This window comes from Solanum stenotomum, chromosome 10 (genome assembly GCF_019186545.1).
Source record: "Solanum stenotomum isolate F172 chromosome 10, ASM1918654v1, whole genome shotgun sequence".
Lineage (NCBI taxonomy): Eukaryota > Viridiplantae > Streptophyta > Magnoliopsida > Solanales > Solanaceae > Solanum > Solanum stenotomum.
The window spans coordinates 99487-123804 of record NC_064291.1 but is presented as its reverse complement, the minus strand read 5'-3'; the positions used below and the strand labels follow the sequence as shown (position 1 = coordinate 123804).

General features: G+C 32.8%; 3 protein-coding genes and 1 non-coding gene across 4 annotated transcripts; 2 read left to right on the top strand and 2 right to left on the bottom strand.

Moving 5' to 3' along the window:
* Positions 1 to 4907: 4907 nt before the first annotated feature.
* On the bottom strand, positions 4908 to 5949 carry LOC125841549 (uncharacterized). The gene is made up of 2 exons (XM_049520700.1): positions 5674 to 5949; positions 4908 to 5435 (listed from the first exon to the last, which is right to left on the bottom strand). Exons 1-2 carry the CDS (start codon positions 5947 to 5949, stop codon positions 4908 to 4910), a joined length of 804 nt encoding a protein of 267 aa, XP_049376657.1.
* A 3602-nt stretch (positions 5950 to 9551) lies between these two features.
* On the top strand, positions 9552 to 10496 carry LOC125841874 (uncharacterized). The gene has a single exon (XM_049521056.1). The coding sequence runs from the start codon at positions 9583 to 9585 to the stop codon at positions 10288 to 10290; it is 708 nt and encodes a 235-aa protein (XP_049377013.1). The 5' UTR covers positions 9552 to 9582; the 3' UTR covers positions 10291 to 10496.
* A 769-nt stretch (positions 10497 to 11265) lies between these two features.
* TRNAL-CAA (transfer RNA leucine (anticodon CAA)) lies at positions 11266 to 11349 on the top strand. The gene has a single exon. It is a non-coding gene; the product is annotated as a tRNA-Leu (tRNA).
* Positions 11350 to 14366: 3017 nt separating this feature from the next.
* LOC125842405 (uncharacterized) lies at positions 14367 to 24131 on the bottom strand. The gene is made up of 12 exons (XM_049521706.1): positions 23925 to 24131; positions 22850 to 22965; positions 20972 to 21001; positions 20733 to 20869; positions 19320 to 19499; positions 19172 to 19235; positions 18962 to 19069; positions 17653 to 17806; positions 16777 to 16866; positions 16461 to 16516; positions 15310 to 15367; positions 14367 to 14935 (listed from the first exon to the last, which is right to left on the bottom strand). The coding sequence occupies exons 1-12, from the start codon at positions 24004 to 24006 to the stop codon at positions 14757 to 14759; spliced, it is 1254 nt and encodes a 417-aa protein (XP_049377663.1). The 5' UTR covers positions 24007 to 24131; the 3' UTR covers positions 14367 to 14756.
* Between the last annotated feature and the right edge of the window lie 187 nt (positions 24132 to 24318).

Genomic DNA, 24318 nt, shown 5'->3' with positions numbered 1-24318 from the left:
TGGGCGATATAAGCAAATTATAGATATATTTTATTATGGGAGGTGGGGTGGGGTTATTATGGAAGGTGGGGGTGGGGGAGTATAAATACAACGATTGCTAAAAGAAATTGATGGGTAATAAGTAGGGAAAATTGTATATAATGGCAAACTAATAATTCAAATTAAATGGTATAACCACACTTTGATTTAATTGTGTCCTGTAGCAAACTGTTTGCCAGCGTCTCTCTCCCTCAAACTCTCGCTCGCCACTCTCCTCTCTCGCTCACTCCCTCTGTGTTCTCCTCTCTCGCTTTATACACAAAAGTGTATAAATTGCGTTTCTGTTTGTATAAAGCGAGAGAAAATTGTATATACACATGCAAATACATATATATTCGTCCTATACACTTATAATTATACAATAAAAATATTCTCCTGCCCAGTTCTCTTGTGCCTTTCTCTCTTTCTCGTTTTATACAACAGAAGTGTATAAATTGCGTTTCTGTTTGTATAAAGCGAGAGAAAATTGTATATACACATGCAAATACATATATATTCGTCCTATACACTTATAATTATACAATAAAAATATTCCCCTGCCCAGTTTTATGTTTATATAATGAAATTATACAATTCTGAAGAGGAGCCAACGAATTATACAATTGCTCTTTTTGTATATATGTATAGCGAAATAGACAGCTTTTAATTGTATATGTATAGCGAATTATACATATATATGTTTGCTATGGAGCGCAATTATGCAAACTTTGTTATAGCATACAAATATGATTTTTTTGTTTGCTATATGTGAAAGTTACTCTAATAAGTACTCTTTTACTATTGTAAATCAAGAGGAAAATATAAGAATACTAAATAATATAGGGAGAAAAAATAGTGATGAATAGTATAAATCTCTTCAAGTGTTATCTTTCACAAGGGTGAAGCATACTCTTTTATAGGATGAAGAAATCACCCGTTTACAATGTTAAGCAAATACGTTAGAAGCTCTTTAAGTGATACATTAAATGGGACATTACGTTAGGTGTAGATTGAAAAGAAACATCTACACAATTGAATGGATTTGTAACACTCCCCCTTCGATGTTTATAGATAATGTGCCTCGTTAAAACCTTACTAGGAAAAACCCAGTGGGAAAAAGCCTAGTAAAAGAAAAAGAGTACACACATCTTGTAATACGCCTGGAGTGCTGCCTCATTAAAAACCTTACCAGGAAAACCCAACGGGACAAAACCTTGGTTAAGGGAAAAAGAGTACAACACGTATTTTACTCCCCCTAATGAAAACTTTATTTGATATCTTGGAGACGACACATTTCAATCTCATATCTTAACTTCTCAAATGTTGACGTTGGCAATGTCTTAGTGAATAAATCTGCAAGATTATCACTCGAACGAATCTGTTGAACATTTATCTCACCATTTTGTTGAATATCATGTGTGAAAAAGAACTTAGGTGAAATATGCTTTGTTCGGTCTCCTTTGATATATCCTCTCTTTAATTGAGCTATGCAAGCAGCATTATCTTCATACAATATTGTTGGAGTTTTTGTTTGCACAGAAAGATCGCATAATTGCAAAATGTGTTGAGTCATTGATCTCAACCATACACACTCTCGACTGGCTTCATAAATGGCTATTATCTCTGCATGATTTGAAGAAGTAGCAATTATTGGTTGCTTCATCGAACGTCATGATATAGATGTACCTCCATATGTGAGTAAATAGCATGTCTGAGATCGAGCTTTATATGGGTCAGACAAATAGCCAACATCTGCATAACTGATCATTTCTAACTTGGATGCATTAGAATACAACAATCTCATATCAATTGTTCCTTGAAGATATCTGAATATATGTTTAACATATTTTCAATGTCTTCTTGTTGGACATGAGCTGAATCTCGCCAATAAACTTACTGCGAAAAAAATATTTGACCAGGTATTGTTGGCAAGGTACATTAGTGCCCCAATAGCACTGAGATATGGTGTTTCATCACCAAGAATTTCTTCATCCTTTTCTTGAGGTTGGAATGGATCTTTATCTATATCAAGAGATCTCACAACCATAGGGATACTTAATGGGTGTGATTTATCCATGTAAAATTGTTTTAAAACCTTTTAGTATATGTTGATTGATGGATAAATATTCAATTTGTCAAATGTTCAATCTGAAGGTTAAGACAAAATTTTGTCTTACCAAGATCTTTAATTTCATTTCTTCAAATACTCAATGACTTTTGAAAGCTCTTTAGGAGTTCCAATAATGTTCAAGTCATCAACATAAACAAATATTATTACAAATTTAGATTTTGACCTTCGTATAAAAATACAAGGACAAATAGGATCATTCTTATACCCTTCCTTTAGCAAGTATTCACTAAGACGATTATACCACATTCGCCCTGATTGTTTCAATCCATATAAGGATTTCTGAAGCTTTATTGAACAACTTTCTTTTGAATTTTTATATGTTTCAGGCACTTTGTGTGCTTCAGGGATTTTCATAAAAATATTATGGTCTAATGAGCCATATAAATAAGTTATGACAACGTCCATTAGATGCATTTCAAGCGTTTCATGAACTGTCATATTTATTAGATACCTGAAGGTAATTGCATATACCACAAGAAAATACGTTTCCTCATAATCAATGTCAGGCCTTTGAGAAAATCCTTGTGCCACAAGTCGTGCTTTATGTCTTACGACTTTACCATTTTCATTGCGTTTTCTCACAAAAATCCATTTGTTCCCCACTGGCTTGACACCTTCAGGTGTTCGGACTATTGGTCCAAAAACTTCACATTTTTCAAGTGAAGCCAATTCGATTTGAATTGCTTCCTTCCATTTTGACCAATCACTTCTCTGTCTGCATTCATTGACAGATCTTGGTTCTAAATCCTCATCTTGTTGCATTATTTCAACTGCAACATTATAGGCAAAAATATTATCCACCACAATATTATTTCGATTTCACATTTTTCTTGTCGAGACATAATTTATAGAGATTTCCTCATTCTCATTAGTTACAGGTACATGGACCTTTTCTGTGGTGTCATAATTTATTATGTCTCGGAGCTCTTCATGAGCAATTGTCTTTATATTATGATCATCTTGATAATTTATTCCTTTCATTTTTCGAGGATTTTTATCCTTGGAACCAATTGGTCTACCACGTTTTAAGCGTGATCCAGACTCATTTGACTTAACATTTTGTCTTATCATGACATCAATTCGAACTTAAGAATTAGCAGCTGGGATATATGATTTAGTAACCCGTGGAAGGTTAGTAAATGCATCCGGCAGGTGATTTGCAATATTCTGCAAATAAATTATCTTTTGAACTTCTTGCTCACATTGATTTGTCCGAGGGTCTAAATGAGACAGTAAAAGTGAATTCCAATCTATCTCATTTCCCAACTGCTTTTGTTCTCCCCCTAATGTTGGGTATACTGATTCATTAAAATGACAATCAGCAAACATGCCGTAAATAAATCTCCAGTTCTAGGTTTCAAATGTTTTATAATAAAACGAGATTCATACCCAATATATATCCCCAACCTTCTTTGGGGACCCATCTTTATGCGTTGTAGTGGAGCAATTGGAACATATACCGCACAACCAAAGATACTAAGATGGGAAATGTTTGGCTCCTGACCAAAAACTAATTGTAATGGGGAGATGTCATGATAACTGGTTGGCCTTATGTGCACAAGTGCCGCTGCATGCAAAATAGCATGCCCCCAAATCGAAACATGCAATTTTGGCCTCATCAACAATGGTTTAGCTATCAATTAAAGGCGTTTAATCAATGACTCTGCTAAACCATTTTGAGTATAAACATGTGCAACCGGATGTTCAACTGTTATTCCAGTGGACAAACAATAATCATTAAATGCCTGACATGTAAACTCACCAGCATTATCAAGACAAATTATTTTTATTGCTTACTATGGAAATTGTGCTTTTAACCTTATTATTTGAGCCAACAAGCCATATTGCAAGTTGATAATAAGCATATATGAGACTATCTTGTAGATGCATCTATCAAGACCATATAATATTTAAATGGTCCAGATGCAGGGTGAATATGTCCACATATATCACTCTGTATCCGTTCCAAAAATGTGGGAGATTTCACTTCAACCTTAGTCGTTGATGGTTTGGTAACTAACTTTCCTTGTGAACAAGCAACACACGAGAATTCCTTTGATTGAAGAACATTTTGGTTCTCCAAAGTATGCCCATGTGAGTTCTCAATTATTATGCGTATCATATTATAACCAGGATGACCCAATCGGTCATGCCAAATGATAAAATCATTAGAACCAGTAAACCTTTTGTTTACTACGGCATGTGATTCAACCGTACTAATAGTTGTATGGTACAACCCAGAAAAAAATGCATGTAATTTTTCATGCACAGTTTTCTTCTTCGCATTTATCGTAGTAATATAAAGGTATTCCATTTTTCCTTCATTTGCAGTCTCAACATGATAGCCATTTTGGCGAATAACCTCGAAACTTAACAAGTTTTTTTGAGACTTACTACAATACAATGCATTATTAATTTCCAATAATGTTCCTCCAGGTAGTAATAAGGCCGCTCTTCCTGAGCCCTCAATCAATTTTGTACTACCGGATATTGTATTAACATATGCCTTTTTCATAATCAAATGAGAGAAATATTTATTTTCTCTTAGTATTGTAAGAATTGTGGCACTGTCCAGAAGACACATATTTTCATTACTCATCTTGGATCCAACTGAAGACTGGAAAATTTTATTTATCTTCATAAAAATAAAAATACATAATAAGAAGTACGAAATTTAACAAAAGAAAATTTAAGTACATAAACTTTAAGTAAGACATTAAAAACACATAACAACATTATTCATTTCTCAGTTCAATTATCAATCTTCAATTGTGATCCTCAAAGAAGTCTTTTCAGCTTCCAAATGAGTAATATTATTGAGCTCATCAATAACATCATCTTTCAATGCTAAACTTGCCTCAATATTCTCATCATATTTTTTAGAAGACCCTGCCTGAGCATCATCTTTGAGAGTCAAATGTGACTCTACTCGGGCATTAGAAGAGGAGGCACCACCTTTATTTCCTTTCCTTTTAAAGGAATTTTGATAAAGCCTGACAAAATGCTCAGGTACCCGACATTCATTTTTCCAGTGACCTTTAAGGCCACAACGATGACAGTGATCGCCCTTTCCTTTTGACGGATTATTTTGAGAACCTATATTGTTCTCCCTTTTGTTATAACCGCCACCTCGACGATTATTATATCGTCTTTTGCCTTTGCCACGCCCACACACATTATCATGGCCCCGATTACTTTGTCTTATTTCAGACTGGCCGTGTGCCTCCGGTAATGGAGAACTTCCAACGAGACGAGCTACATGATTTTTCATTAAAAGATCATTATGCTGCTCATCCACCAGAAGGCATGAGATTAATTCATAGTTCACGGTATTGCTGCTGTAATATCATATTGGAGGCATGGAAAGTAGTTAGTGTCTTTTCCAACATGTCCTCATCTTTTATAACTTCCCCACGAAATTTTAATTGGGAAGTGATTCTAAATACAACAGAGTTATACTCAATTACGATTTTATAATCTTGAAACTGTAAGTGCATCCACTCATAACGAGCCCTTGGCAATACCGTTGCCTTGAGGTGGTCATACTTCCCTTTCAAACTTACCCACAATTCAAGTGAATCTTTCACTATTAAGTATTCAACCTTCAGGTTTTCATCAAGATGCTGACAAAGAAAAATCATAGCTTTCGCTTTATCCTGACTTAATACTTTATTTCCTTCGATTATACTATCACCAAGACCCTTAGCGGTAAGGTGAATTTCAGCATCAAGTACCCATGACAAATAGTTTTTTTCAGAAATGTCAAGTGCCACAAATTCAAGCTTTGACAAATTCGACATGATGAAAACTATCATAAAATAGTTGAGTTAATAACATAATGTTGATTTCTTTATAATAAAAGATAAATTAATGTTTCAAATGATTAGGAATTAGTATAAAATATATTATATATATGAACATGAAATGTTACAAAAACATCTAAACTCATAAAGTATGAAACGGTAAATTTAATCTATGTTCTAATTATTTTACAATATTTATTACTAGTTTCAATATAGTTATTAACGTCAAACTTTTAGAAAATTTTCAAGTCATATTTAATATAATACTATTCTTATTTATGGCACACAAATATTTATCATAGATATATGACAAGAAAATACTTACAAGTCTTCTAACTAGCATGTTATCATATTCCCTAATATTTAATTTAGAGTTATAAGTTAGTAGCATATAAACAACATAAAATATAAATCTGAAACGTATAACGTATTGATTATTATGTCTAGTAAAGTATCATAATAATACCTAAAATAAGTTATATATGCAGTAATTAAATTACAGATCAAAGATTTATGCAAGTCCTATTAGAGATGTTATAAACACATAAATGTATACTTGACTCTAAAAGAAAGTTGATTAACTTTTGGGAAAAAAGATAATTCCGAATTAAGTAGGCTTTAATTAGTTAGAGACTCGTGCTGATAACGTGTTTTAAAACAAGAAGAAAATATAAGAATACTAAACAATATAGGGAGACAAAATAGTGATGAAAAGTATAAATCTCTTCAAGTGTTATCTTTCACAAGGGTGAAGCATACCCTTTTATAGGATGAAGAAATCACCCGTTTACAATGTTAAGCAAATACGTTAGAAGCTCTTTAAGTGATACATTAAATGGGACATTATGTTAGGTGTAGATTGAAAAGAAACATCCACACAATTAAATGGATTTGTAACATTTACCTATATTTAAAGTTTTTGAGTTTGAGCCTGAATAATAGAATCGTCTTTAATATGACAGTTCTACCTCTCAAAACAAGAGTTTCTGACACAAATCTAAATTAATAAGACTCAAAACTAAGTATTGCATGCCGAGTAATGACTAATATATTTTACTTATTCGTATTAACTTATTAAAAAACTTTAAATCCACATTTGGGATCATATATATGTTAATTTTATTTCTTTTTTCTCTCATTAACTCAAATTTTTTTTGCAATCAAGCGTTATATTTGACAAAGAAATGGAAAAAGAATCCTAGGATGGAGAGGAAATAATAGCTTTTCTGTTTTTAAAGACTAATTCATGATTTTAGCCTTTTAATTTCAAATTTTGGAATTTTAAGTATTAAATTTATTGTGTTTGTAAAATTATAGGTTCAAACATAAAATTTATAATAATTTTATACTAAATTTATATATTGCATCAAAAATATTAAGTTTAAATGAACCACGGCTCCCTACTACATTGGCTTTCTAGAAGAAAAGCACACCAAAAAATACTCTTCAGGATTGAAATTTGTACTCCTTGAATAAGATATGATTACATTCTAGGTCATCCGCATAATCAAATTAGACATGTTGAGAATTGAAGTAAGCAATCTTAATAGGACCAATGAGATAAAATTGTCTAATAAGTACTTTCTTTCATAGATGATTTTCCTCTAAGAAAAAATCTTTCAATAATAGTAAGTTTGTACTCTTTATTCTTTAGACAGATTAATGATGTAACTGCTCTTACTTAATAAATTGTATTTTTTCAAGATTATGAACATCATAATTTATGAAGGCTTATATGTAGATATTCATTAAATCGAATAACTTAATTTGTAAAAACTTTATTTTACTCCCTATATATATAATTTATTTTTCTTATAAATAATTTCACAAATAGGTGGTAAAGTGAGAAAATCCCAACGCACCTTTTAAATGTGTAACTTATATGAGGCGGAATTGACATATAACTTATGAATCAATCAAAATCTGATAAGTTTTAAATCTGTAGTTATCTTAAGAAGTTTATTAATTTTGTATATATATTACTTTAAATCCAGTTACTTTTAAAAAAAATTATAATCATAAAATACATACACTTCAAATCATGGTTCATCATCTATTAATACTTAAAAATAGCGATCACATTTACATCATGAACCTAAATAGATTATATACTTAAAAATAGCGGTTACATTTACATCAAAGTCATTACTTTTGTTTATATAGTATTTTATTTTTGACTTCTTCGCATATTTACTTTTTTATTATTTGTTAATCTCTTGATAAAATTTCTAAACTCTAACACTAATTCACATTAAAGTATATAAAGTCATGGCTACATATTATGATAGAACGACTAATAACAAGTGCTTCATATATTCTTTTTTAAGGTCCAAATAATCGGCTATAACGTGTGTATATATATATATATATATATATTCCTTTCTATTATTTTTTTAAAAATTATGTTTTGATTACATTCTTTTAATCGAAGATTTGTCGAAAATAGTCTTTCTGCTTAAAAAAAATAAAGTATGTGTACATTCTATCCTTTTCAAACCTTGTTTGTGGTACTACATCAAATATGTTATTGTTATTGTTGTTATTTGTTGTTATTTGTATATTTCCACTTATTATTGGAGTCGTAGCATGTTAATTTTGACAATTAAGGGATTAAAATGTTATAATTTTCTAGTTTCTAGTATATAGCACACCACCTAGAATTTTCAAATCACTCAAGTCTTACCTTTTTTAATTTTAGTTACATCAAAAGTCTGTTAGAGTAATTAATTAGTCTATTTCTTACCCATGTTATAAAGAAAGTTAATTAATTAATTAATTAATTCCAGTTTCATGGGCACAATTTTTTGAATAATTAATGAGAAAAAAAGTACAAGACCAGGTAAAAGTTGTTGTTGCTAGCTCTCCAATATTTTTTTCTTAGAAGTACTTTCTTATTGATAACTAATTTTGCATCTTCAAGTCAATATTTCATGATATGAATATGAATATAACAATAAGATACTCTTCTTTTTAAAAATAATTCTTTTTCTTTTTGGAGAAAGTCGATATTGTGCAACAACAAATCTCTTAAAAAAGTTATTTCGTAAAATTTGAGCTCCTTAACTTAGTGGCAATGAAAATTTTCTATGCATGAAGTTTCAACATACTATCTTCCGCTCAGGAATATAGCCTCTAACTACAAATTTATCTGAATCAACAACTTTTATACGAAATATAAACATATAAATATGTACTAATTAGATATAATCTTACATCTGAATCCACCTTTATTTTCACCACTCTAGCTTCGCTCATGCCATCACCTATATGTTGCAAAGATATATAGAAGCTTCAATATAGGATGCAATTATTATAATATAAATAAATCCATAATGTATTTTATTTTGGCAAATATGATAATAATTCACAAGGAGAACCTTCCATGACTATTATATATATAATTATTAGTAACAAATATAATAAATTCATTATTTAAAAGGGAAAAAGACAATAAAAAATTTCAACACAATTACATCACATGTCCCACATTCAATATTCAAAGTCGTGCTAACGCGGTTAATATAATTAATACATACACTATAGTCATATAAATAATAAATGCATCCTTTCATATCATAGTACACAAAATAAAGTATCAATCTTCCAATTGATAAAATCTCTAAAAAAAAAATGTGTCCACCACAATCTCCAAATTCATCTAGAGATCAAGTTCGTCCTTTGGCACCTTCATCTCATCGTATACACATCAAAAATGAAGAAGGTGTTAATTACACGTGTACATCCAGTATAGAGTTATCAAAGAAGCAACGTCGTAGGAGGAGGTGTATAAAATGTTGTGGTTGTTGTGGTATCACAACGATAATCATAGGTATCGTTATCTTGATCCTCGCGCTCACGATTTTCAAGGTGAAAGATCCAACGATAAGGATGAACTCGATCCGATTCGAGGGGTTGAGTTCCCTTACTAGTAGTTCCAATCTTCAAACCAATATGAATATTACAGTTTCTGCTGATATGTCTATTAAAAATCCTAACGCGGTGTCGTTTAAGTTTAAGCCTGCGACTGCTAGTTTGATTTATAGCGATAGAATCATCGCGGAAGCCATGCTTCCACGAGGGTCTGCTAGGGCTCGACGGACGTTTAGTATGAACGTGAAAGTCATGGTTATGGTTGAAAAATTAATCGTGATTCCTCGATTAACGAGTGATTTGATAGCAGGGGAATTGCCGGTAAGTATGTCCACAAATATTAATGGAAAGGTTAATTTAGGTGTGATTAAGAAGAGTGTTGATATAAGGATGAATTGTAATATGGTGGTAGATTTACAAAGGCAAGATGTTAAGGATATTGATTGTGAGAGGAAAGTTTCTCTTTAGTTACGTGGATTCAGTGGTCTTGATTTGATTTTGAAGCGTTTGTTTTTAGAATTAGAACATGTGATACTATAGTTGGAGCTGTGAAATTTTGACTATTATATATGGATAAGATATTCAAGTTTAATTATTATATTATGTAGTATACTTAGTTGAGATTATGATAGGAGTGATATATGTAAGGACTTTATCTTTTTTGTCTCCTATGTACTGGGATTTAATTAATTGAGTGTCTTTTAATTAGAAAGTACCAAATTATAACTTCCATTATTATAAACGAATTATATATTAGCATTAGTTCTACATAAATATGCACTCAAGGAGACAAAAATGGAAAACATTCGATTCTTTAGTTTTCATTTAACTGTCAATTAAGGCCTATTGTCGCGGACTTAGATTTCAATTAGATGTTCTATGCGGTATTTGACAATTTAGACTCTAATTTTTTTCTCCTTAATTTATGCCTAATTTGTATGACAAAGTGGCGGGTCTTGACACTGTGATCATATAGAATTTTTAAACTTATGATACTTCACTTGAAATCGGATATAAATACATTAACGTTGTTTGAAAGTCATGTTAGTGTAAGTACAATGTAACGCCACGATGGTGTTAGCTATGCTTGACTAACGAATAAGAGTACAATGTAACGTCATGATGGTGTTAGCTATGCTTGACTAATGAATAAGTTATGTGAACTGACTGAGTCTTATATTGATGAGATGAACTTCAAGTTATTGAATCGACGGATTTTTTTCTACTTAGTCTGAGAGTTTAAAACGATTGATAAGTCTTATTAACTTCTTTATTTGAGGAATTATTTCACACAAAAAAAAAAACATATAGAAATAAAAGTAGCATCTTTTTTCTCAAAGTCTTTATCTTCTTTTTTATTATCTTTTTATTGACAGAGATTTTACAAAGTCTTATATTTTGTGTATGTTTTATACTCTAATTGGAATTAAACTTATCAATCTTGTCAGGATGGCCGAGTGGTCTAAGGCGCCAGACTCAAGTTCTGGTCTTCGTAAGAGGGCGTGGGTTCAAATCCCACTTCTGACAATTCTTTTCCTATTATTTTTTTTTATACTTTTAATCAATTTCTCACAACTACAACTATTATTCTAGGGAAAATTAGCTATCTAGTCATAATACTTAACATAATTAGTCAAAACAATTACACTTTAAAATATTTATTTAAAATGTCACAATGTCAATATTTTCAAAAATAATTTGTTTCCAGATTTTATTATTTATATTTCCTTTTAATTATCAAAAGAGTCCATCATTGGACCAAATTCTAACCAATTAAAAATAAAAAACAAATACAAAACTGCCCATTAATATTCTTTCCACATCTTATACGTTTTCCACCTTTCACGTTTCTCAGTTAAAGAATTTATTTCTCCCAACCTTTCACGTTCACAGTTTCTCTTTCTTCACATTTTTCTGCTAACCTAGAAATACAAATTATTCAAAGTTCTATAGATTCTTCAACAAAATCTCTGTATTAATTCAAGGAATTTCTCGGTTGGTAAATAAAATCTCTATATTAATTCAAGAAATTTCTCGATTGGTAAAGGTAATTTCAATTATTCATGTAGATTTCTTTTGATTTGTTTTCAAAATCACGACTATGGTGTATATTTTACGGATTTTTCGTCAATTTTTTTTATTTTTATGCGAGTTTGTTTAGATATTCATCTAATATTTATGTATTTCAGATTTTTAGTCTTTTAAACAATTTTTTTCAAATTTTTTTGTGATTTCGTTTTAAAATTTCAGATTTATTAGAATCTACAAATTCATTCATATGTTTATTTTGTTTGATGTTTAATACATTTATATTTGATAATTTTGAAATTTGCTTTTAGGGTTTTAGATTTGGTGTTTTCATATTCACCACATATTTTGTATTTCGAATTTTTCAACTTTTAAACATTATTATTTGTTTTTTTGTGAGTTTGTTTTCAGATTCACCAAGTATTTTTTGAGATTTCCCTCTTTTATGTATTTCAGATTTTTCGACTTTTAAACACTATTGTTCGATTTTTTTGTGATTTTATTTTCTAATTTGAGATTTAGTAGATTGTAGTAATCTGCACCCACACATCATATATTGTTTGATTTTTTTATACATTCATATTTAATAATTTCGAATTTTGCTTATAGGGTTACTAATGCACAAGTGAATACGGATTCAGATTCTATTTTGATAAAAAAAATCAGAAACAAAAACATAGAAGAAGAAGAAAGACAGAGTCAAAGAAGAAGGTTGCAAAATTGTATTCATACCACAATTGTATTCATATTAATTTTTGTTTGTCAATTGTTTTTCTTTTACTCATCATTTGTATTTTTATTTAAAGCATTGTATTTCTTTTTTAGTTTGTAGTCATTCAAATAGGTATATAATGTATTCGTCATAATTCTATATATTATGATTGAATACATAATTTATAGAATTGTAACGAATACATTATAAGAAGGGAAATAGAAACTTATTGGTATTAATTTTTTCGTTTGAATTACAAAATCATACTGAAATACAACCTGATATTTGAAATACAAACTTAGTATGACATATTTTGTATTTTATTTGGCTAAAGTAATATAATTTTTATGAATACATAATATATAAAATTGCGACGAATACATCACAAGAAGGGGAATACAAAATTATTGGTATTCATTCTGCGTTTGATATACAAAATGATATTGAAATAAAAATCGAGCCAGAAAATACTTTCTGCAAATTTAAAGTGAAATAATAATATAACAAAACTGGATATTGAAATATAAATACAATTTATTTTGAATACAACTTATTCTATGTATTATGTATTCATCGCAACTGTATTTTTCAATATCATTTCGATTTACAACTAATTTGTATTTATATTTTGGCATATACTTCACAACTGCCTTTATTTTTGTACTAGAACTAGAATGCCAAAGAGTTGTATTCATCATAAATCAATACCAACAATTTTGTATTTTAAATTAGTTATACATATCATTAGGTATTTAAATACATTTCGGATGAATGCATATTCAAAGAAGTTCAAACATTTAAATATCCAAAATAGAGGGCATTAGAAATTTTCCAACACTTCCACTCATATAAGATATAAAATACAAACTACTGTTTTCAAAAAAAAAATTGAAATTCTTAAGAACAAAGGAAAAAAACGCTAGAAAGAAAAATGACAACATATGCTCTTTCAAAAACGTAACTGATGTTAAATTTTAATTTTTTTTACCTTTTTTGAAATTTTTTGTTCCATGATTTTCTCTATTCTGTTATTAATTATTTGTATTCTTTCAAATTAAAATAAATACATAACTCAACCCTTAACAAACTAAAATATTGAAATTTAAATAAATAGTGAAACTATTGCTAAGGAGTCCCATTAAAAGCTAAAATATTGTTGTTTTGAAAATTTTCTCATTATTCTATTATATTTCGGTACAATCTTATAGTATCCGATATTTTTTGGCCCAACTAATCTTGATTCTCATCGCAAAAGATCCATTAAAGAGGGAGAGCATGGGTCAAATCCCACTTCTGACAATTCTTTTCCTATTTTTTTTTTATATACTTTTAATCAATTTCTCACAACTACAACTATTATTCTATTATACTTGGGTACAATCTTATAGTATCCGATATTTTTTACCCAACTAATCTTGATTCTCATCGCAAAAGATCCATTAAAGAGGGAGGCATTCGTTGTTTATAATAAAGGTGAAGAGATCTCATTTACTTAGGTTGTTATAATTTTCTCAATTTTTTTAATAATTATCTGGTACTTTACTCGATAGCAAAAAATGAGGTAAACACTCCTTACAAATAGTTGCTTTATTTCCAAGGACTTGAACCGAAACCTCTGATTAAGTGTGTAAGTATCTCTTTCATCCCACTATACCCTTTGATGGTTTTGACTTAAATCCTAGTTTTACGATTAAGTATCTCATTCATCCTACCGTACCAGTAGTATCTCATACACAATCTAAAGTCTAAAAATGTTTTTTAAACAAAAATATTTTCACCAAAATGAGAAAAACAACATCACTACTTTTGAACAAATGTAATTTTTCCTTGAACAAACTTCAAAACTGTTAAAACATATGCAAGCATTAATGGCTATTTGTATTTCAGTTCTTCACAATATTGAAATGTGACCTAAGCTAATTGGAGCACATGGACAATCAGGATTCAGAAAGCCGACCCCAACCTGTTTGGGATCGAGTCATAATTGTTGTTGTATGCCTTCAACTAGCTAAGCTTATATTTAACAAAGAACTCAACTCGTGTTCCCGAGTTCTTCTAACTTGGACGAATGCAGCCATGTCATGAATTCACTAAGCATCTCACCATGTTCTAGTGTATGTTGTGGTATTCCTCTTAGCTGAACTCGTGCATTAGAGATGTGATCGATAATAAGGGATTCTGGAAAGCAAAACAATTAGGCAATGTCGTTACTGTCTCCTTTCGACCTTTTACTTTTTTTCTTGGTCTTCAGTTTCTTGCTTCCGCTGTGTTCTTTTGATGCCTTCTTGCGTTTAACAGTCTTCTCTTCCTCTTCCTCTTCTTCCGTCTGTAATGTTTCATCTGTATCTTGTTGCTGAGGAGGTACCTGAGCTTCTGAACAAGCATAATGACAACTTACTGTTAAGATAGTTGGGCGTAAAACAAAAAATAAAGTCCCCATTCACGATAAATAGCAAATAAGAAGAAAAAAGAATAGTCATTCCATTTCGACAAAAGACCCACACTCAAGTTCCCTAGCTTTTGGTTTGCTATCTGATCATGATTTTCCTACCCCCAGAGGGGAAGGTACTTCCCTTTTGGGCCGATTGTGGGCGAGGAGTAATTTGAACCCCCAATTCCGTGGTTCATAGCCACAATGTCGGGGGTCCAAAGCTACAGGCTCCACTGGATCTGTTCCCAGAGTGCCCTGAAAAGGAACTTTTTCTTTCAGCCATAAAAGAAGGCAAACAAGGAAACGAAAAGCATACCTCTTGTAGAGAATTTTGAATCGAATACAACACTGTTGAGATGCTGCTTCAAGAAAACCTGCATCCACATTTTAGCTTTTAAGTACTTGAGAGTCCTTTCTTCTACCGATTTAAGATAAATTAAAGACGTGCATTCATCATTCATCAATTATGCATAATCACAAATCAGTTAAAGGTTGGCTATTTGAAATATGAATCCTTTGTTCATAGTTCAACTATTTTTATGCTGGCCCCTCGATCTACCCCAACCGTAACCATGGAAGAATAAATTCATTTCATTCTCTGTTATTAACAGCCAAAGATTTTAGCTTTTAAAAATACAAGGAATACTCATCCAAATTCACATTAAAGAATTATTTTACTCCACACTCTTGATCCTAAATACTTCTTTTAAATCTACTTCGATATGTGTTACTTGAGCCGAGGGTCTTTCGGAAGCAGCCTCTCTACCTCCACGAGGTAGGTGAGGTAGGTTAAGGTCTGCGTACACTCTACCCGCCCTAGACTCCACCTGTGGGATTTCACAGGGTATGTGGTTGTTTTGTTGTACTCTTGATCCTAAATACATGACACTAGTGATGGGTAAGCAGCACATGTTAAACCTTGAATGTCTTTAAGCGCACCTGCTAAGTATTTCTTTGTAATATGCAAGAGGGAAGAAATAGATGTGTGTTGAAGCACATTAAGAATTGAACTCAATAATTACAATAATTATCATCACATTAGGCAGAAGGACTACGTCTAGGAAACGCCATATTGTGTTAGACAAAACAATTATCTTCACCAAAAGATGCACAAAGGAAGTGTTATGAATTCATGATTATTTTTGACAAAATTACAAAAGAATATCTAGAAACCTTACAAAAGCTCAGTTTAAATTTAGTCTAATGTGGAAGGATCGGAAATTGTAGTCTATACTTCTATATGGTATCTTGACTTTTTAAACTCAGACGGACCTAAGAGTTGAACCATCACAAAGAGACATTGTCATATTTGAGTTTAAGTTGAAAAATATTGCAATTCACTGAATTTTGAAAAGAGAGGATCAATCAACAGTCACTCATTTCTGGAAGTAGTAGCTCAGAAATGTAGTTGTCTATTGGATTGTCCATTCAGTTCTTAAAAAGCTACAGTATAGATAAACAACATACCGCAGACAGAAGTTGTCGTGACTTGACATCCCAAATGCGTAAATAGCTGTCCAATCCTATTCAAGTTAATAGCTTGTGAGGAACAAAATAGAAGAAACATAACTTCAGTTCTATAAAGAGACGTGTGATCCAAAATTCCAGAGCTAAAACAATTTGAAAGAGGTTTAAAAAGCTTCAGATTTTCTATTATGAGATTATATCTTCATACAGCAAATCTTAAGAAACATACATCGAGATCAAAACTGCTATATATACATGGACCTCCGACGAAGTGCATCACGATATAAAGAAGCCAGCTGTGATTTTAAATACTCACCACATGAAGCTATAACTGGAAGCTCTGGATGCTTAACTATGGATCTTATACTTCCTGAACATTTCCCCAAGAAGGATCCCAAAAGTTGCCCTACAACAAAAAGATGCACTCGAAGCGTGAGATCCATAACAAAATGAATTAAATGAGTCTAGACATCTGAATCACTACATGAACTTACAAGTTTAACTATCATAAAGAACAAGAATCATGTCCAGGAGCGTGGGGAGGGTGGAGTGTATGGAGCATGGGGAGGGTGGAGTGTATGCAGACCTTACCCCTACCTTTTGGGGTAGATAGGCTATTTTCGATAGACCCTCAGATGAAAAAAAATGTTTTCCAGAAAATGGTTTGAAAGAAATGCAAGAGTAAAAGCTAAGAACTAAAACAACAGCAGAAATTCATCAATAATACTGATAGACAATATCTTTGTCTGCGTGGAACTTCTTATGTGAAACTGAAATCATAACCTGCATTAGATATTCTTACACATGACGAGCTCATATACATACAAAGTACAGTGGTCAAGTTAACCACAAAATCTTATTCCTAGAAGAAACACAAGAATGAACTTATGTATTCTGTTCACCCACGTACATACGTACATGAGTTGGCTTAGTTTCATAAACGATACAAGTTCCGTGCCAGAATCAAATGAGAGAACACACTTAGACTTGGATAGAAACAATGTGGTACATGCACAATCATAAATTTCTTATAGCAATATCTTCAATAATTTTTTAAAAGTCTGACTATTGGTTTAAGGATGTCTTGCCCTTTTCAATGTACTCTTTTTCCTCAAATAATAAAGTATGATATATGAAGATTAGTATAACGAACAGCACAAACAACAATAACTATAGTGAGACAGCCGTTTACCTGTGCGGATGTCAAAAGAAGCAAGATCACCAGACCCATTTCCTATGTATATCGTATGTCCATCTACATCCTCAGCCACAGCTTTAATAGGGGTCTCACGAAAATCAAATGAAACAACAGGCCTTCTCTGAGCAGAAATATCATAAAGACGCACCTACAAATTACCAAGTTGGTACAGACATAGTTTAATCAGCAATAATTTCTTTTGACAGGTAAATCAGCAACAAATTTAAGACACAAATGAGCCATATCATAATAAATTGAGAAAACCTAATAAGGCTCCGCAGGTGAAGATACTTAACAGAACGGGTACATGTGGATCTTATATGGATCAATTTTAGTTTTTAATAGGCTGAAATCAATTATGCTATTTAAACAAACCAATTGCAATTAAAAAGAATAGACTTCTTTCCATTAACTTCCAGATGTACCAACTGGCAACTGCTGAAAGGAGTAAAAGAGCATTCTAGCGTCAAAGATGGTACAACATTTTGGAATCTGAAGAAATCCAGACACTTTATATCTATGTTACCAGAAAACTTCTAGGGAATAAGAAAAGTAGGATTTGCAAGGTGAGGATGTGGGCTGAAGTTCAAGATTAGCTGAGCCTGTTTATTTTGGCAGATTACACAAGGCAATTGAGTGGATCTCCACCCCCATTGAGACTTCTTTCCCACTGCTAGAGATTTGAGTGTACTAGTACTGGGTAAGAGTTAGGGTCTCAGAAGTTAATAATGAGATAAGAGGATGGTGGTTGGAATCAGGTAATGACACAGCACAAGTGGTGACCGATTCTGGAGCGAAAAAATGGCAGCATGTAGGAAGAGAGAAATGAAAGGAAGGAAAATGGTTCAAATGGACTAGTAGGCTGGCCAAATTCATTTCAGAACTGAAATTGACTGGTGTAGAACATACGGAATTTTGTAGTGTTCCGACTTTTGAGAGCCGAAAGTTATAAGCACATCCAACACTTGAATCAGCTCACCTATTTGGCACCTTTATTGGGTTATTCTAGAACCCACCTCTCCTCCTCTCCATCTCCATCCACACACTACAAGAAAAAAGTGGCCTAAATTTTTCTTATGGCCTAAGAAATGCCAGACAATTTTTAGATGTGTTAGTCAAAAGGAACTATGAAGCCATTGCACCAAAGTGGCATAAATTTCCTTGTAATTTTTATAAGGAAAACTACATGAAGCTCTTCTTAGAAAAAGGAACTATGAAGCCATTGCACCAAAATTACCCTCTTGATACAAAAGAAAAAAGATCATGCTTATTCTAGCCAACGAATTAGCTAAGAAAAAAATACCTGGTGACTATTAGTGCCTGCAACAAATTTGCGGTGATCATCTTTGCATAAGAAAGTTGCAGATGTAAACCAAGTTGGGGTGAATATGCCGAGGCTGTTTTTGGCTGGCTGGAATAAGGATGCAATGTGTCAAATTCTTGAAGTACAACTAAGAACAGTCATTATTTTGTAACACAGAATAACACTAAAGAGAATGATGGTGAAACTCACAGATTTTGCAGACCAAACTTTAGCACACTGGTTCAGATCCCAGATATTAACCTCAACACCCTTCCTGTTATATCAAAAAAAGATTCATTAGCTTGCTATTCCCACCATCAATGTTATATCCCAGAACCCTGTATTCACGATTACTCACCCACCAAACAGAGCATAGCTTTCATCTGCATCTACCTTAGAGCACAAAATACTGCCTGAACCACAAACATTCCACGTTGTTTGAGTACTTTCACCACCAGAATCTTCAAGTGATTTGGACATTTTAACATAAGTCATGTTTGCTTGTCCTTTGCTTGTGCATGTAAGCAGGTTGCATGACCTATACATGTATAAGAAAGAATATCAGAAAACAAGCCTAATTTAATCCGGGGAAAGTTCCTCATAAATGTATGCCAGATGTCCAAGCAAGCTTCATCTTCCAAGCCACATGGAGGCCAATACATTGCAAGCACACCACTCACAAAGCTAGTCACTAACCAGTAGTTAGTAACTATTTTCAAGCACAAAATTCCGATCACTACCATCAATAATGTGATACTATGGTTATGAAATGATAATCAGGTAACCATCAACTATATCTCTATCTTCTAGGCACAGTTCAGAAGTTTATTAACTACATTTGTGTAGGGATATTCATAAGAGGTTTCTCAGTTCATGGATAGCCAAAATGAGATAAGAGGGTATCAACTCTTATTCCATGTTAGGTTCATGTTTGGGCTGCATCACAGGAGTAATAAAACATCCACATTTGTCTCATATTCTGTCCCCCATAGCTAGCCAAGGATCTTGCTAACATGCACTAACATCAGAAATAGCAATAACATTTGGCTAGTTTAAGGGAAGATAACCTGTTGCATTGTACTTTTTTTCCTCTTCCTCATATGTATTGCAAATAAAGACAACATGCTGTCCCTCGTTAGTAGATATGGACATCACAACCACACCACATCCCATCTAAAAGCCAAACAATTTCAGGAATATGCCAATTCACGAGCAAATAGCACACAAATCAGGATAGTCTAGTAAGCATTTGAGAAAATAAGTATTTAAATATTTGAATCTCCAAGGAGAAGGGCCAAGATATTGAGCAACATTCTTTAATCTAAGTGCTGAACCTGATCTAATTTGGCTTGAGATTCTTCATTGAGTGGTTCATACTTACGACTTGGATAGTCGAGTTATGGCATCTTAATGTGTAAGAGATGTGTGTCCTAGTTCTTAGTATATCTGAATCAGGCCTGTCTGAGGTGCAATCGAGGCTTAGGCTGACGGGGTAGGGTGCGGGCCCTAATTCTCAACCCCGACCTACACAAGTGGTCTTTCAACCCACATTTTGAAAAGTTTTGTTATGGAAGACTCTGCTTGGTAGAAGCCCGAATATCATTAAGAATAACCAGACCATTCAACTTGCCATTTGCACTCTGCTAGGGTGTAATCGTAGGAACAGTCTAACAACATGTCTACTTCTACTAGTTGCTTATTCCATAAGATAACTAAGGTGATTAATTAGACATTTCCTGCTCATACTGTCTAAAGCAGGAAAAGATAATACCTTGATGATGAGCCCAATCTTTCTCCTTTGAATAAATGCAAACCAACAATAGAATTATCAGCCGATCCTGGATGATTTTGACTTTCAATTGAAATGGATGCACGAACATCTCCATTGACAGGACTAAGAACCTCAATCTGCAGTATAAAAGTAGTAAGGGTGCAAAAATAAGGCTCAACGCTCAAAAAAAAATACATGGCTTCATATTATCTTAACTTTGATCAAACATACAGCCTCACCTTGCCGCTTTTCCTTGCTACACCTAGTAGCTACAACAAACCAAAAGAAAAAAGTCAAATGCCTCATTTTGGAAGTACATTTATAGCAGCAGTAAACACCCAAGGACTACACAACCACTTGAAGATAAATATCTAAGTTCATTATAATACCTTATACTGAATTTACACTGATTAAATATTTTCAAAAAATCCTTTATTACATCCATGCTAAATTTGAACTATGATTAGAAAGATAATTCACAGTGACATGTTGAGTGGAATTTAACTTGCACAATTGAAAGACATGTTTACATACAGTAGAGTACGTAATATCCATAGTTCATGCGAGCTGTCGCTCCTAAAGTCCATTAGGCAGGAACAAAGGCATGAAAGGAATGATCTTTCTCTTTTCTACACATTTTTCTTTCTGGTTTGAGTGTTGAGTTAATGAAAGGAACTATTCATCCTGTTAAGTAGGAAGTAACATCAAAAGTCCAATGCTGAGAAATTGCCAAAGAAGATAGATGGTTTAGGCATCAGGGACTTAGCCTTGCACAATAAATATCTACTAATGAAGTGGTTATGGAGATGCACACAGGAGGAGCAAAGCTTATGGAAGGAAGTTATGATTGCCAATCATGTAGCACTGAATCACTGGAGCTCAAAGATTTCAAGAGAACCATATGGGGGTTGGAGTCTGTAAAAGCATCTGCAATTTATGGGAGTTCTAACAATTCCATTATCTTGCAGTAGAAATGTAGAATATGGTCACCATATCAAATTCTGGAAGGGAAAGTGGTTGGGGAATGCTCCTCTAATGACTAAAGACCCCAGCCTATTCCAGAAGCCAGTGAAACAGACTCAAAAATACACTAGAACAGAGAAGGGAATTCATGGAGCATAATCCTTAGAAGGAACATACTCCTCTAATAGCTGGTCAGTTTGCTAACTTCACAGTGTTACTACAACCTAGTGCCAGGTCAATTCAAATGGGGAGAAGCAAGAGAAAGAAGTTTTTGTAAAGGCAGCCTACTAATTGTCAGGTCCACAGAATCCAATCACAGACCACTGGCCATGGAAACCAATATGGAAAGTGAAACTACCTCCCAAGAAATGTTGCTTCAGCTGGACTGCCCTATATGAAGCATGTTTGACACAAGACGACTTAGCTGCATGGATGTATCAAATTGCAAAGAGATGTTGTATGTGCCTGAAGTATGCAGAATCACACAGGCATCTTTTCCTACAATGCTCAGTGGCATTAGACCTATGGAGCATGCTTATATCACTTTTTGGGCTTAGATGGATCATCCACAGAACATCGGGGATGCCTTTGAAAGTTGAAGCTGCTGGGAAGTTGATAGCATCATCAAAAAAATCTGAAAGATCATACCTGCTGCTATGTTTTGGAATATTTGGAATGAAAGGGATATAAGGTGCTTTGATGGGACATCAACTACCTACCAATCTTTTAAAGTTAGATGTCTCATGTATGTATATAGTTGGGCTTATCTGTCCCCTTTAGACTCCCTAGAAACTTTTTTGAACTCTGTTAGTTCATGTACTCTAAATTGAAGATTTGTAGTGGAGCTAACAGTTACCCCATGTTTAGATATACTACTTTTGTAACTATTGAAATCTTTTACCAAAAAAAAGAAAAAGAAGACCAACGCTGTGAATGAAAAGAACATCCATATCAGCTGTATAAATATTATACTGGAACATCCAATCAACTTTTGAAAACTTCACTATTTCTTTGTTTTCATTGTGTGATCTTTTTCAATTAATAAAATAACTTCATTATTTCCTATTGCATTGAGTAAAGATTTTTTACTTATAATATCATAGGATATATGTGCAACAGAGACTACAGTAACTAAATTCACAGAGACAACTTACAGGGTCAAATTCACGGTCAACAAGTGACGCCGCAAGCACACACCTTGAAGCATCAGGTTCCCCCCATGTCTCCACCACCTTTGGAGCTTCCTTCTGTTCACCCTTAGCTTCAACAACTACACCAAGTTTTTTTTTTTTATAAAAATAGAACTCTTAGTACTAATATTTCTAGCTAAAAAGGGGCCATATTTTTGTATAAGCCTTCATGGATAGAGCTACCCAGTACCCTATGAAATTAGTCAGATGCACACAAACTGGCCCCGACACCACAATTAAATATGGAAAAAAAGGACGGTCTTTGTATCTGAAAACCCAATTTTCAGCATAGATGCAAGATATTATTGCTACAATTACTAAAAAAGATAGAAAGAGAAAGAACAAACCTTCATTGAAAAACAATAGATTAAAATCTCAAATATTTACCTTAAATTATTCCAAGAACTACAATAGACCAAAACTCAAATCTTTACCTTCAATAACTACACCAAAAAAACTTTTTTTTTAAAAAATGGACTCTTGGGGGCTATTTGGTATGGGGATGGGATAGATAAAGTTAACTCATGGATTGGGATATCACATGGGATAGCTTATTCCATCATTCTGGTACAAATAGTAGGATAAATAATTCCAGAACTAATTCATACCCCTAACAAAAAGCACAATAAAATAACCCTGCATTTTTTCCGAGATTATTATCCTTTATCCCTCACACCAAACGACCGCTTAGTACTAAAAAAACGATCTAGCTAAAAGAGGGACATCTTTCTGTCTAAGAAAGAGTAGATAGAGTTATCCGGTATCCAATATTTGTGTTTAGTAAGAACATGGCCTTGTGCTAGTGGCTGGTAGCATGTACTTGTGGAATTAGTTGAGGTGCAAACACCATGGTTATAAAAAAAACAAAAAGGGACAATCTTTATATGAGAAAACCCAAGTTTCAGCATATCAACAACTACAACTCAGTCCCAGATAAGTTAGTTTGAGCCATATGATTGTTGCTAACAATACTACTGGCAAGAAAAAAAAGAAGCAAACTTTGATTGAAAAAACAATAGATTAAAGCTCAAATATTTACCTTTAATAAGTCCAAGAATGTCAAACGTCAAAGCTCTAAGAGGAGGGCAACCAGAGCTCTCCACAGTAGTAGTACGAGGCATATTTTTGAATAAAAACCCACAAATTTCAATGCTTTGAAGAGATAAATAGAGACCTAAAAATGGATTTTGCAAAGAAATTCCAAAGCTTTTAAAGCAAAAGTTGAGAAGAAGAGTTTAACGGCGCAGAAAAAGAAGGAGCTGCTATACTATTGTTTTTGAAACTGGTGCAGGGTAAGGGACAAAATAGTAATTTGGGATTTAAGTTTTTTTTTTTTTTATATTTATAATTCAAAAATACGCTACATCCTCGTTTTGGTCTAAAAATACATTCATTATTAATTTTGGTTCAAAATATTTTTCTTTTCACCTTTT